Here is a 15794-nt window from a genome sequence, read left to right as displayed (position 1 = left end):
GGATTATTGCTTAGACAGTGGATAAACCCAGATAGTTGGGACTGCAGTATACCATAATTTTAAAAATTGTGCCTCTGAGTTATGTGTAAGCCAGTCTTATCTGAGAATCAATACCTCTGGACCATTTTGTGTTCTGTCTGATGATCTATGGACAATGTAGAAACAAAAGTGGTAAACTTGATAAAATAAATTCAATTATTTAAATAATTCCAGTTGCTGTTTAGAAAAGTTCAGCTTCTTAGTGTTGCAGATCAAGGCAGTAGACCCCTGTTGCTGTCGGGAACCATATGACTTGGGAATTTTCTAAGAGTGAGAAGCCCCTGTTTCAACTTACTTTTAAATATCTGTTTGATTGGCTGGGGATGGTATCGGTTAATTGTTATGCCTGCCCAAAGCAAAGGTATCATCTCTTTGCCTGTAGGCTTGGTTCAAATCCAGTGGAGGTTTTCTATTGTACCAGGACAGAAGAAATTTGCTTATTTGTTCCTCGCTAGTGATGCCCCTCAAATGAATATTTTCCTTTCCTTTTTCTCCCTTTTCTTTTGTGTAAGCATTAAACCGCCTGAGTTTGATTTCTGTCTGCATGCTCTCAAAGAAATGGAGGATACACTTATGTGCAAAGTCCCGCGTTTGTTCACAACAGGTCTCTTCAAATATTTTTTGTTCAAGATCAATGTAATTGCTCCAGTAGCGGGTCTGCAAAAAGGCGGCTTGATTGAAGCAGGGCTTGAGAGCACGAACAAGGAAGGCCATCACGATGATGATTAAAAAAAGACTCCAACCAAAAGCCTGGAAGAAAATGACAAACAGATAGAGAGGCTTTGGATTTACAGAAAGAAGATGGAAACCAACCCTAGGTTGACTCTACATCAGGGGTAAAATGGTACCGGTTCAGAACAGTTTGCCCGAACCAATAATAAAAAAAGCTACCAGTTCACCCGAATCAGTAGTAAAAAAAATGCTACTGATTCAGGCGAACTGGTATTTCTGATGATCAGCTGTGACGCATGATTTATATTAGCCAGAAAGCAGGATTTCCTGTTTTCTAGCTAATCTAAATCATGTGACATAGCGGATTCCCCCCCCCTCGCTGTTTTACTTACCTTTGCAGGTATGCTCAGTAGCAGACCCACCTTCTCAGACATAATCACCTCCATTTTTGATGCTCTGCGCATGTGCAGAAGGACACGCACATGCACAGAGGTGCACGTGCGAGCAGAGCAACCACGCATGTGCACTCACATTTGCGAACCAGTAGCAAAGGTAAGTAGATTTCACTCCTGCTCTACATCCCTATGCAACTTCAAGTTTCACGACAGTTGCCAGAGTCAATCCATACCATAATAACATAACTTTGTTTGAATCAATCTTGAGGAGAAATCACTTTTTGGTCAGGAAGAAATCCTTGCAAAAAAAAGAAAAAGAAAAAAGGGAGGTGCAGAATAGAAGCAAGGTGGTATAATATAAGTATAGAACATCCGTCTGAACCTGATGAAATTGCAATGGAGTTACAATTATTAGAACATCTAGGTTTCCAGTAGCAAATCTGGGAGTTGTAATTCCAACATGTTTGGAAAATCTGGTGCAGTGAATGGGGACAATGGAGTTTGACTCTTTTGAAAACTTACAGTCATTTTAGATATAGTTTTTATTTATAAACTGGAGTAAGTATCGTCTTCCAAGGTATTTTATACAGTTTTTTTAAATCCCCATTTGGCAGGAAGACGAGGAATGAAGGATTTGTCAGGAGCTCAATGCATTTATTGGGTGCTAGATTGGAAGAATATTTCTCACAGAACCCAATGCCAATAGATGCCCATTACTTACTTGGGAACAGCATTTGAGATACCTGGACACTGTCTTGCGGGAAGTGTTATTCCTCATCAACTCATCATTTTTGCATGGGATTTTGGCAAGGAAGTGTTGCAAGGCATCATAGGTAGTGATGTTGGCAGCAAAATCTGGAAATTTCTCAGGATCAATGGAATTGCTGAAGGCACAGACAAAACATTTCCCATCAAGGAGGGTGACTAGGATCCAAACGGTGGGTGCTATCATAGCCCGTTGCATAACAGAAGAACACATGTACCTGTGCATTGGACAGACAGGAACAGACTTGACTGTTATACCATAAACTGAAAACAACATAGGGGCCTTTACAAGAAAAGTGATAGAATCATCGAGGGTTATCATGAAAAAAAGAATGATATGCAAGTTAATACTGAATATGTTGATTATGCTATTAGTTTTGTCTGCATGAATCTAGTTTGCTTATGCATATTTCTGTGCAATCCTTCTAAAAAGACCAAATTATCTTTCTAGAAATTGGAACCATGTAACAGAAATAAACAAAAAGGTATATGGAGACCAAACAGAAGAAAAAAACAAATAGAAATGATAAGTTATAGAATGAATTTCCAGAAGAATTATAAAATAATGGTTTACCTAAATATTATTTTACAGATTGGTATATTAATGTCTTCTTGTATAAACAAATGCCAAAGGAGTTTAGCTATACAAAAACATAAGGCAAAGTAAAATTCTTAAAACCCTCCTCTTTCAGTCCTGATCTAAAAGATCCCTGCCAAATATGTTTAATTTTAAAAACATAAGAAATTTTATTTCCTGGAATATCTAATATAATATTCCAGGAATTAAAGTTCCAGAAAAACCATGGCAGAGAAAGAAGAATGTGCTTTAAATTGAATTATCTAAGTACTTTGCATTTTTAAAATAAACACATTATTTAAGTAATTGGATTCTTGCAGTAAAAATCATTGGAATCTCTCACCTGATAATTGATGGTTTCTTCCTTCTATCTCCAGTTGGTCTCCTCCACTCCTCAAGCATCATAACAAATTGCCTGTTGACAATGAGCCCACAGAAAAAAAGTGCTACTGGTGGGATAAACATTATTCCCAAGCCATATGTCATGTTGTATTTAGCAAGGCAAGGGCAATTGAAATCAAAGATGGTGTAAATCTTCACACTTGCCAATGCTAATAGCCCACAGATCCCATTTGTCACTGATTCTGAATTAGACTGGAAGTACTGGAAGACCATCTGGAATCGATCCATGCTGTTCGGGATATTTCCCTGAAGAAGGGCTGAAATAGTGTCAAAGGATTTCAGCACCAGCAAGCTCTGTTTTCCTGACAGTCCTCTTCAGCACTGGTTAGGAAAGCTCTACAAGCTCTTAAGTTAGTAGGACAATGGACAGGAAGAGCACAGTAGAGTAGATAGATTTTCACAGATGGCCTTTTTGGTTGTCCTGAAATCTCATTTTCATTAATATGACATTTTGTTGTGCCCTTCTTGTCGGTGTATTTAGAAGCCTTCTTAGTCAGTCCTCATCAGAAAAGTTGTTTATCTATGTGTTGTTGGATTATTAAAAAAGACTTCTCTCCACTATCTCCATTTAAAGAAAAGGGAGAAAATTACAGAATTCTTCTATATATCAACAAGCTACCACTACAATACCTGCAGGATTTCCTATCAGTTGCAGGAACTGTAGCTGGTGCACTGTAAAGGGTGTTTAAATGATCAGAGCTGTTTTTTCCCCTTTTCCCCAGCGGTCCCTGTGCACAATGGGGAAGCAGGATAATCAAATGAGAGAGTTTGTTTACAAGTCTCCTCCCTGTTCTTCTCAGAGAAGGTGCTGGAGGATTTCTGCAGCATTAACACTACGGCTGCATCCCTCGCATGAGCTCTCATCTTTACTTGCCTCCTGCTCTCACCATTTCACTTTTTAATACTGAATAGATAAATTTTCTTGTTTCATCGCAGAAACAAACCCATAAGGCAATGCCATGGATTGGGGCACATTGAACAGCATAAGGAAATGCTTTTCAATTGTATAGCACAAAAGACAGGGAAAACGAAATACAAGATTAAATACAGAAATGGGAATTCTGTGCCTCTTCAATGTTGCTGGACTGCTTTTCCTAACATCTATCGTAACCAGTCTATACTAGTTGAGACTGAGGAGAATTACACATCCTAATATCCAGAGGATTATAGGATTCCTACTTCTGATGTAGCTCTAGAAACATAGTTCTGTTCCCTCCATTCTCTTTCCAAGACTTAAGGCACTAGATGGAGCCCTACAGATTTTACAAGACTTGCCCAGTACACTTCTAAAAAAATTATTTTCAAAGTTGAATATGTTGAATTTTTGCTGCCTTTTAATAGGATTTTTATTTTCTGGATTTTATTTTCTTTTTCTTTTTGTATTTTATATAATAAAATAAAAATGATGAATGATGAATAGCTGTCTGGATTTTTGAAATGCAGATTTTACTAATGAACCTTTTCCAGAAGATTCTCCAAATCTGGGCTACAAAATATCTTCAGAAAATCAGCTTTGCCTTTTCTTTGGGAACTATTGCATGATTATCTGCCTCTCCAATTTCAAACCTGCAATTATATATACACAAACATATCTATCAAAAATGATTAATGAAGCATCTATCCTTCTTAGTTTCTCTTAAAGACTGGATATAAACTGAATTAAGGTAAGTTTAATATCTGTCTTGGCAGCAGGCACAATTATGTTTCTGCACTAATTCCAGCCACAAGGAGGCAGTGTCCAACCTGTATTGTTAGACTTTTCAGCAATAATTTATTGTTGTTGTCCATGTATCTTTATTTAATGTGAATAATTCTGTTGTTTAATTTACTGGTCATTTTAGAATTGATCCTATAAATTTTTATAGTTGTCATTTCATGAGTTTTAACTTTTCACTTACACTTCTCAAAATTAAATTTCTCATAGAGTGAAATCATTGCTCCCCCACCTCTAATGCATATAGATGCAAATTTGTGTTTCTCAAAATGATGCCTCAAATCCTGGTCTTGTGTCTTTTAGATCTGTTTCATTTTTATGGATCAAGGGCTCAAGCAATGATCCTTGGTGGGAGATTGACTCTTTTTATTAGTATGTGTTAGTCTTCCCATTTTTATCTGATAAATATTTTTGTTTTAAGTTCTTCTGATTTTTACCTAAGGCAGCTTCCTCAGTCTGTCCCTTTCCAGACTTCAGTGGCATAACCTCCATCCAGTATTGTGGCCAGTTCTATCTTGACTCTGCAGTGAGGTTCATAAATGCTCCTTTTCTTCCCAAATCACTGCAGGACAATTTAAAGGAAGTGATTGGTGGATTTCTTGAATTTCATTTCCCCTCTCATTGAGCATTACTTACTGGTGGGAGAAAACATTAGCAATTACTGTCCTTAGTGTGTGGTGTAATGGACTTGGGCAAGGATGGGCTGATGCTAGAACAGAAGATTTAGCCACTTTTCAACTTGCCTGTGATATGTGTGAGATCATTAACCTGTTTATTGTGCTATTTTTGAACAGGCTTTCCTGATCAGAAAAATCAGTAAATGCATGTTCAGAAATAGTCCAAAAGACAAGTCAGTGTGTTAGAAGTGGAGTCCATGGCAAAATGGCAGGAATGTCATATAATGCATTGAAAGAACTCCATCTATCCTGTCCTATTTCATCCCGGACACATCTTTTAGCCATTGACTATCAATTGACTATTCTGAGAAACTGTCTTACTGATTTTCCAGAAGACCAGTAGATCCTCTTCAGAAATATTTTAATGACATGTCAGAGTGCACTGGGGAGACTGCAAGGAGAATCAAGAATGCTTCCTTCCACATCACAACCTACACTTCAGCTATGCCTATAACCACAGACTAAAAAGGGAAACTGATAGATTTCAAAGCAATTTGACCGAATATCCCACAGAGTACAAATAATAGCATTGGTATAGGCAAAACAGTGTGTTCAGAAGTAAAAGAACTATGAAAATCCTGCCAGCAAAATCTACAGAAAATTTGTAATGGGCTCATTTAAAAGACATCTACACAATCATGTCATTCTTTCGCAGATTATTTCTGCCTTGGTGTCTGAGTCTCTGTGTCTATATATAGCTTCCTCATATTCTTCAGCTTTTTAAAATTTATTTTATTGTTTTTTTTACTTAATAACAAAAAGTAGAAAAAAAGCAAAACACAAAAGGTAATAGTGACGTGATACATACGGTGTCAAAGAAGAGAAAAATGAACACATAAAAGTGCTTTAACAAAAAAGTGAAAGAAATATAACTAAGAAAAAAAATCTGATACATCATTAGAACAATAAGCAGTTACAATTCTGTATATATATTTGTCTAATGCAAACATGATTCAAGTTCATACATATTTATAATACATTTATATAGATCGGTTTTTAATCTACTGTTTTCTGTATAAATGAGTTCCATATTTGCTTATACTTAACCACACAAAATCTATGTTCATAAACAATCTGATTATAAGTGGCAAGTACAATCAGTCTTCAATCCATTCAATAAATGGAGACATACATTTATCTTCCTGCAATATCAGTCTTTTAGCCAGAGAATCCATTTACATTGTTTGGTTGTCAGATTCTAGGTATATAATTCAAAAGAATACTATCCTCTGAAAATGTTAGCAATCCTATTTATATAATCCACTGTTTTGTCCCAAAGCTTGGTAAGTTTGTATTATAGAAATATTTTCTTTAAAGAGTTAATTTATTATTTGTGTGTGTATAGATTCATGTTTTGGTTGTGCTGTTGTATGTGTGTGTAGTTATGAGTTAACAGACAAGCCAGTTGAAGGAAGCCAAGGCTGAATCATGCAGCTGTGCAAGTAGGTGCAGTGTCCAGCTATTGGGGAACCTAAGGAATATTTCTTTTATAAAGAATGCTACTTCAGATGTTTTATCCTACTGTTAAATAATCAGATTTTGTAGGTGCAATAGTTGCCTTTTCACTACTTACCAAAAGCAACAACCTTGTTATAAGTCTTGATGTTTTTAAAACTCAATCCTTAATCTTTTCAGAGAGTTCTTGAGATAGTTGAATTGAGATGGGCCATGGTAAGGGAAGAGGAAAAAATATTCTATTTTTTTCCTGTAGTTATTCTTCTTTCAACCAACTGGCATGAAGCTTTAACACTTTTGCTGGTCATACAGTTACTAAAGGCTCACTGAGCATTCACTGAAGTGGAAATTTTCAGAGAATGCTATTAGTTTAATAAACTACAATATAGGAGTGAGGCTGGAGTACAATGACATGTAAATGATAAACTCCAGAAGAGAATTGCTGATCTCTAGCAAAGCTGGCCTGATAATTGTATGAAGGAGAAAGATGGTCCTTTTTTATTTTTACATCAGCAAAGTGTTTTTCATTTCATTGCACTTCTGTAATGAGGAATAAGTGAAGAATAAGCTAACTGAATTTAAGACTCAGAAACAGTTTGATAGTATCTTTTCAGACTAACACATTTTATTTAAAGGCATAAGTACTTGTGAGCTGCATTGTACTTTCTCAGATGCACGGAGTGATTCCGTGATGAAATGAGTTTAGCTCATTAAAACTTATGCCTTTTAATAAAATGTATTAGTTTGAAAAGATGATATCAGACTGATTCTGATTTTTCCCTACCATTGACTATCATGGCTCTCCTCCTATAATATATTTAAGAACAAACCTAATAAAAGAATGTGAAAGTTTGATCAATCTTACCTGGTTTTACTTTATCTTTGCCTCAATTTTTCCATTAAATTACCTACATATTTCATTAAGATCTTTGAAACTTGGCCTGTATGGCTTCAAGTCGGTATTGGTTCTTGGCAATTACCTGGATAAGTCCCTGCAGTTTTCTTGGCAAGATTTGAGAAATGACTTTCCAATGCCTCCTTCCTAGGTCAGGCAGAATGACTGGCCCAAGGTCATCCAGCTGGCTTTGTGCCTAAACCAGGACTGGAACTCGGGTTCTCTTGGTTTTTTAATTGGTGTTTTAACTGTTGCACCAAAGTGGCTCTTGTTAAGTTCTTTACCTTATCTATATACTATATGTATGTCCCACCTTCTCATTCCGGAAATGTAAGGCAGCGTATGTGGTGCTCACTCTTAGATCCCCCTCCACCAGCATAACTCTGTGAAATAGGTTAGGCTCAGACAGATTGGCTCAAAATATCCTAATGGTCAAGAATGGTGTAGCACCTGATCTCCTTCTAAGGCCAACACTTTAGCCCCTATACCACACTAAATAGCCCTTTTATATTCTTTTTATTTTCATGCACTATTGCTTTTGGCAGCTTGGGAACATGGAAACAGGACTGTCTCACCCAAGTTGGTGGAGAAGTTTGTGGATTTTTAAAATATGAGACAGTGTTCTTTAACTGAAGATTTTCTTTGGTTTCCTATTGAAAATCAGCAGGAAACTGCTGCTAAATTTCAGAGGTACAGTTCCAGAAGGCCTTGGAAACTGCTACAAAACATACATTTGAATGCCATACAGAGCCAGCAGTTGTGCACCCTATACTATTTCTTCTGCATGTTGGCAGGAAAGAAGTTTCAGAAATAATTCTGAATATGGAAAAAATGGAGATGGATGGTGTGCTTGCAATATTGGCTTTCCCTTGTTTACACAGAAAGCATAATGAAGGAAGATATATTTCTCTAAACAAGCAGCAAATATAGGTATTAAATTTTCCAGGTGTATTGACTTTGTAACTTCCTGAATTTGCAAATTCTAACCGGCAGGCCAAGCCCATCATCAGGTTGGAGAAAGGGATTATACAGTTCTAGAAACCAATATGCAGTTAAATGACTTTATGTCAATGTCCTTGTTAAGTTTTCTCCCCATCTGCTTCTTCTAGCTTCTGAGTTTCTCAATCTGAATTTCCCTGCTTATGTTACAGGACCCTGCATGATATTTGAAATAGTCATATATCACATAGCTTAAAAGTGATGTCAGGTTCATACATGAGATAATCTGTTAAATTCCAATCTCACACAATATATATTTTATTCCTCCCCCGACACTGTAACACTAACTATAATGCTTCAGAGAGAGATTTTGCTGTGGATTAGAGTGGTTTTGATATAGTCTTAAAAATAACTTATCCATACTTACTATTTTTTTATGTGCAGATCCTGATGGATATGATGGATGACAGCGTTCCTAACATAAAGATCGCAGTCAAATGTTGATTACAAGCACCATGCTGCCAGTGAACATCCCGCAGGGACTGCTTTTCATGACTCAATACAACAATGTTGGCAAACTGATAGAAAAATGAAGGTGGCTTTATACTGCTTAGGTGAATCTGCAAGGAATTATATCAAAGCAGAAAACTGTAAAGAGATTTATTTTTGTACAACTGAAACACTAATACTGATTTTTTTAAAGTGTCATATGGAATGGATCTAGGGACTACCAATAGAATACAACCAATTTTGTTGTATTTAATTAAGTACAATGACAATAAGGATTATACTTAGAAGAAATGGTGCTTCTGCTTTGAAAGCTACTACATGTGAGCCCCAGGAGAACCTCATGGATCACAGACCACAACCTTATGTGTGACCTTGCCCAGTATCCTGATAGAGCAGGTACAGTATCTTGAAAACCTCTGCAAGAGCTTGTGTTAAGAAATGGTTCAAAGGCTGAGAGAAACATATTGACAGGTTTCCGTTCTTTTAAGCAAAACGATTGTTCTAAATGGATAAAAGCATTTCCATTTGCAGAAGAAGCTTTGTTCTTGGAGAATGGGGGCCCTGCATTCAACCTGATATTGCTTTTAAGCGTGTTGAATTTGAGAACTGCAAAAATGCATTTACTTATGTGGAACTGTGTGAGTTAGTTCCGATAGATGTGCCAAATCCTACTATCACCAAGGGAATCTGTCCCTGATTTTTTTTCTCTATTGGAGTTCCTCATTACGTTGAACATATTAGTCAAACTTAATAGGCACATTAGGTATGTTTCACTGCCAAACTACAACTTCTGCTATTATTATTTGTCATAACATTTCATGATCTTGATTTACCATCCCTACCTCTTCTGCAGTGTTTTTTCCCCCCTGATTTTGGTTTTAAGATTTGCTTTTAGGGGTAACTGTGAACATTTTGGATACAAATTAGGAAGATGAACCAGCGGGGGAAAATGTGGCTGAGATTTAAGATTATTGGGTTGCATAATTTATCCAGAAGGCCTGGAATTTCTGGGTCTGACTGAATCAGACCCAGAAAGTAGGGTGACTTTGATGATATTCATTTCTTTTCCTGTAGTCCAGATTGGGTTTCTGGCAAGTTGCAATAAGAAATAATTGAGTTGTGATATTTTTTTAAAATTGTATTTATTATTGTTCGCATGTCTGCATCCATACCTTTGTGCCAAATGTTGGCTAATATATTTACTTGAAGTAAACATTCACCCTGTGCATGCTTTGACATTTTTAGCAAAAAGGGCATCAGATTCTGCATGATCAGATGGACCTTACATCTCTATGAGTTAGGAAGGCAACTTCACCTTTCCTTTTGGCTTCTGCATGAATGTGAAGCAGAAATGCTGCTATTTTAAGGAATCAGTCCCCTAAAGATAATGTGACTTTAAAGCACCTCCAATTGTTGGGCTGTTTAATGAATAGCTGAGAGGTGGTATGCTTTTATGTGCTTGGAAACATTTCCTCAAAATCATTTTTAAAGTGTGCTCAGTGAAGCCTTAGGCCTAATATAAGACATAGCCTTAGGCCTAATGTGAAAGCTCTCCACAATCTTCAACTAGGATTTCTAACAAGAGAAATATGCATGAGGATAAAAAGCCTGCTATGTGAGACTTAACAGAAAACAAGAAAAGAGAAAGAAAATGGGGCTTTTGTCCCATTTCTTGTTGTCTTGCATTCTGCCCTTCATTGAGTTTCAACTTCTGCTATCCTCAGTTTGCGTATACAGTAAGCTGTCTTAGAATGATAAGTGGTAATATAGCATGTCTGGATGGTATGAGCAGAAGACAGGCAACATACAAAGATGAGGAAATACTTTACTTTAAAATTAACTAAGAATAGTTTATTGAAAGTGGCTTATTTGCCCTTTTGCAAGCTAGTGGGCACATTATACAGGATGTACAGGACCTACTTACTGGTCTATTTTCATGAAAGTATGTTAAATATCAATATATTGCTTTCAGTAATACCTACCCATCCTGTTAAGATCCTGCAGGAGAGACATACTCCATATCTCATCTTCTAAGGAGTCTTGGCTAGTAGAGCCCAGGAACAGAGCCTCATCTGTCATAGTGCATACTCTCTGAAACATTGTTCCTCTGGATGTTAGATTGGCCCAATGCCCCTGCTTCTTGGCCTTTCCTAAGACTTGGCTCTGTGCTTGAACCTGGGTTCATAATGGAGCCCAGTTCTTGCCATATTGAAGGTGATTGATTTCTGAAATATTTTCCCTACTATATGTATACTTTTTACTCTTTTTAATATTGTTAGCAGCCTAGAGTCATGTACGTGATGAACAGCCATATAAATTTACTAAATGAATGAATGAATAAATAAATAACACAATTAATATCTTTATCAAGTAATTATTTATACCAGTTTGAAAACACTTGATTGAAGTGAACATTCAGGAAAACCAAACCAAACCAAACTTCTTGATCAAATGTTGCTATTCCCTCTTAAACTGAACCTAGGAGCTTTCTACTACTTGGCATGGTAGATCTTGAGAATTCGGAGAAATTTCTGCATTAACACATTGTACATATTAATTTAATACTATTAATCAAGACACACTGAAGAAATTTTGTTGAGGATTTACAGAAATAGCAACACAGTAAGAAAGATTTTATTGTTTCAGTATAGGATAGGCAGGAATAGTAGATGTTCACTTTTGATTCCATGTTTCTACACATCTTTGTCATATATTTTCAGTGGTTTTAACTGTTTTTCCCTTCTCCCATTGGTTTCATTTAACTAAAATATAAATAATGGTCTGGACTTACAACATGGGGAAAAGAAACTCTGGGGAAACAGTAAATGATATGAAGTGAATCCCTCTTTCTCCTCCTTCTATTTTTTTCCATGGCACACTTCCCTCCCAGACAATTTGCAGCAGGATATGGTTGTTGGACAGTGATGGAAATTAGAGCTACTCCATCTAATTTTCTCTTCAATTTCAAAATGATTTACTACTGCATTCTTCTGCCATGAGTTTTAACCTTCCACATCCATGTTGGGAACATTGTCCCCATTCACCAAACTACGTTCTTCCTGGTGCAGAACAGAGGATAGATCAATTGCTGCCTTATTTTCTATCCCTAGTCTGCTGTTATTAAATGCATAAAATGTTTAAAGTTGGAATAACCACTGAAGGCCACTTACCCACAGAACTGTATCTGATGGTTCTGAAAAGTCCTGTGAAGCTGTGCATACTTAATCAGCAAGACGTTTGGCTCAGAATTGGCACAAATTTTGTGAAGTTTCATACTTCTGACCTTGAGTAACAAGATTAGAAGCACCTTCCTCTCCATTTTCCCCCCAGAATTGGGTTGAAGAATGCAGGCCTTGGTAGAAGAGGTAAGAATTTTTCCAGGCAGGAGCAGATGTATCAGGAGATTCAACTGACTGTGGCAGCCTAGAATAAATCTATTTTATGCACGAAACCTCTGTCATGAGACTTTAAATTACTGCCTCCCTGTCCATTTTGTAAAAAGGACACTCCTCCCTATAAAATGGTTGTCCATTATGTTTTACTTTGATGATAAATGAAGGAAGGGCCATCAAACAAATTAATAGAGTTGTTGTATCTCCTAATTATTCTTGCAGATGATATAAAATAGATAAGAATTGTGACATAACCTGTTAGGGATAAGCAATAGATAAAACTAGACACCTTCCTTCCTTCCTTCCTTCCTTTTCTTCCCCTTTAAATCTTGTTGCAGACTATTATGATTAGTCTAATTGTTTATCACAGTATGCCACTTTCATACCTTATAATTCCAGTTAGTTAAGGATCATGTTACTTGTTCACCTTCTTTCTATTCTCAGCTTTTCCCAAAGGGAAAACTATAGAGATTGAAATAACTGATAAAAAAAAGTTCTAGGGAGAAACAAATATGCAAAAATAAGTCCTAGATTTATCTCTCCCCTAGAATAGCCCTATAGAACTGGAGCCACCAAAACAGAGTTATAACATTTAGTTGCTGTAATGCTATAACATGAATGGGTAGTATAGGATCTATTAGTACAAAATTTACCACATTGGAGAATTTGAGTGTTCAACACATTCAGAGGGCAACACCTAAAGATGCCCAAACTAGATAATAACAAAAGTTATTCACAATGTTATCTAATGTAAACGATGTGTCAGCCCTTCATTCAAAAATCAGGAAAGAAAACCACAGGACTCCATTGGTAGAAATCAAGTGTACTTTTACTAATTATAAATGAATAGAAGTGAAGCTAAGCTAAGTCTAGTTATTTAGGTGCAAAAGCGAATAATATATTGTATAATTCATTCCCCTCCCCTTGGCATCCCGTGCACTGTCCAATCATAATTCTCCCAAATATCAGGTGTGAGATAACTTCGAAAGGCATCACCAGGATGGAATGCTGGTCTGTTGGCCTTGGCGGGAAACACTCCTCCTCCACATGCGCAGTAAGGTGGACAGTTCAAAATCTAGAATCTTCCTCCAGCACAACAATGAGTCCCCTCCCAATTACCATGCCCCCCCTCCCCGTTTCAATGGCAGCCGAAGCAGTAGCAAAGCGGAGGCTGACACGATGCGTTTCAGATAAGAATGGATGGAATTTTCAGATATTAAGAAATAAGTTATGAAAGTCAGTTATTCAGCTAGCCTTGGTAGATACTTAGGATATGAAACTTCTTTTGCTATTCCTTTGCAAAGTTATACATCAAGCAATGTTTCTAAAATTGAAAATTATTTCTCATAAACTAAAACTAGCACGTATCCAATTGCATAAATCATAAATGGTAAATACATTCATTATATCATAGAGAAAACAAAGGAAAAAATAATAGAAAAAAGACAATGAGGAAACACTATGCATGTATAAACAACTTAATTTTAAGCACAGTGTTAAAACCTTGACCACATAGAGCAATATTGATCAATCTTTCCATGACATTGATGAAAAACCACTTTGTAAGCAGAGAACAAACACATATCATCAATCTAAGATTGTACATCTGGGTAGCCCTATCTTTCCATCACAGAAGCAATTTCTTTTGCTTCGAGTCATCTGGAATTATTTATATTCACAAGCTGAAATGCAAATACACCTGTTCTCAGCTACTTACAGAAATCTCATTTATATGAAGAAGTATGAAGTTTGGATAATTGGGTAGTCTTCATGTGTCTTCTGACTGCTAATTCTAAGTATTAAGGTGAAGTATATGCCTTTTCAGAATGCCTAATAACTATATAAATATTTTTTTAAAAAAACCTGGGAAGGTACATCACTATGTAGTGAATTGCAAACATACATTGTAATAAGGTTGTGTGAAGTTGAGACACATAGAAGCAGTAATAAAAGTGTGTAGTGTCCCCCCCCCCATGTTTATATAGTACATTTCATGTTTATGTAGTGTATATTAGAGGTGGAGAGCCTTTGCAACAAAATTTCATTCTAATGTATCTTGATTAGTGTGGATTCAAAACGACAATAAAGTTTTCGAGCCAGCATATTGGCGGGCCCCAGAATCTCAGTTCCTGATTTAATCCAATCAACTCTAAAAAAAAGGGTGGGGGGACAAATGGGTTAGCAGGGAAATATTTTCGGGACGTGCCCAGGACCACTCCTGTCCCTCATCCCTACCGTACTACCGAAAACATACACTGCTAGGCACTCGCTTCACCTGCCGTTTCGGGACTCGCGCCTAGGGCACCGTTTCGGTTTCCACGTGTAAAATTATTCGCCCCGCCGACCCTCTCCTCCGATTCCTCCCGCGGCAGCAGCCCGCGCCCGCATTCACCCGCTCGGCTGCCCATATTTTCCCCCTCGGGTCGACCTTTCATCTAGCCAAATAAGTACGCCGCGCCCGCCCTTTTCTCCTCAGCGTCCACCTCTGGAGCTGGAGGCGAGGCGGAGCTTTCACCGGCGGGGTTCTCTCCAAAAAGATTCGGTGTCTCCGCACCACGCCCGGTGTACGGCCAGGTACCTGTGGACCAGGTGCCGTGAAAAGAAAGAAAAGAAAAGAAAAGAAAAGAAAGAGAGAGAGAGAGAGAGAGAGAGCGAGAGAGAGAGAGAGCGGGAAAGGTCGCGCGCCTCACCGGCCGGCCTCCCGCTCCAGAGGTGGCACATCTGGTTGCCCACGTGACCCGTCCGGTCCCTGAAATGCCGAGCCTGAGGAGACAGCTATCGCCATAACAACCAGATTAGAAAGGGGCGCCACAGCTACCCTCCCCACCCCCGATAAGGAAGAAATGCCGAGGGAGGAGGAAGAAGGTGCCGGGGGGGGGGGGGTGATCGAAGGATGAGGGGACGCCAAGTTTCAGCAGCAGCTGATGGCTGAGCGAAGGCGGGGCCAGATGACATCCCTCCTCTTGCTTTGCCTGGGCAAGGTAAACTAGACGGAGTGAGCCAGCGGGAAAGGAGAGGAGGCGAGAAGGAACGCCGAAAGGAAAACGGGACTCGGAGCGAGGATTTGATGGGATCCGAATCCACCTGAATTCCCCGAGGGATACAAAGCAGAGCGCCGCAGAAGCCTTCCAGGCTATTAGAGCCAAGGCGGGAGACAGCTTCTTGCCGTTGGTTTCCCCATGACAGCCAAGGCGATGTGGACTTAGCTCAAGGAAAAGCATCATTGATGGGGAAAGAAAGACAAAGGAGATCTTAAGCCGAAGGGGTATCCAGAGAGAGGAGGAGGAAGGTCCGAAGAGGGGAGGGGAGAGACCAGCGCTTTCCTCCCCCACATGACCCCCTTCCTCTGGCCCAGAACAACA

At 38.1% G+C, this 15794-nt stretch overlaps 1 protein-coding gene across 1 annotated transcript; it reads right to left on the bottom strand.

The window, feature by feature from the left end:
- Positions 1 to 372: 372 nt before the first annotated feature.
- Positions 373 to 3078, bottom strand: CALHM3 (calcium homeostasis modulator 3). Its single transcript, XM_032225628.1, has 3 exons — positions 2792 to 3078; positions 1828 to 2089; positions 373 to 789 (listed from the first exon to the last, which is right to left on the bottom strand). The coding sequence occupies exons 1-3, from the start codon at positions 3076 to 3078 to the stop codon at positions 373 to 375; spliced, it is 966 nt and encodes a 321-aa protein (XP_032081519.1).
- Positions 3079 to 15794: the final 12716 nt, after the last annotated feature.

This window comes from Thamnophis elegans, chromosome 10 (genome assembly GCF_009769535.1).
Source record: "Thamnophis elegans isolate rThaEle1 chromosome 10, rThaEle1.pri, whole genome shotgun sequence".
Classification (NCBI taxonomy): domain Eukaryota; kingdom Metazoa; phylum Chordata; class Lepidosauria; order Squamata; family Colubridae; genus Thamnophis; species Thamnophis elegans.
This window is presented reverse-complemented; position numbering and strand designations above follow the sequence as displayed.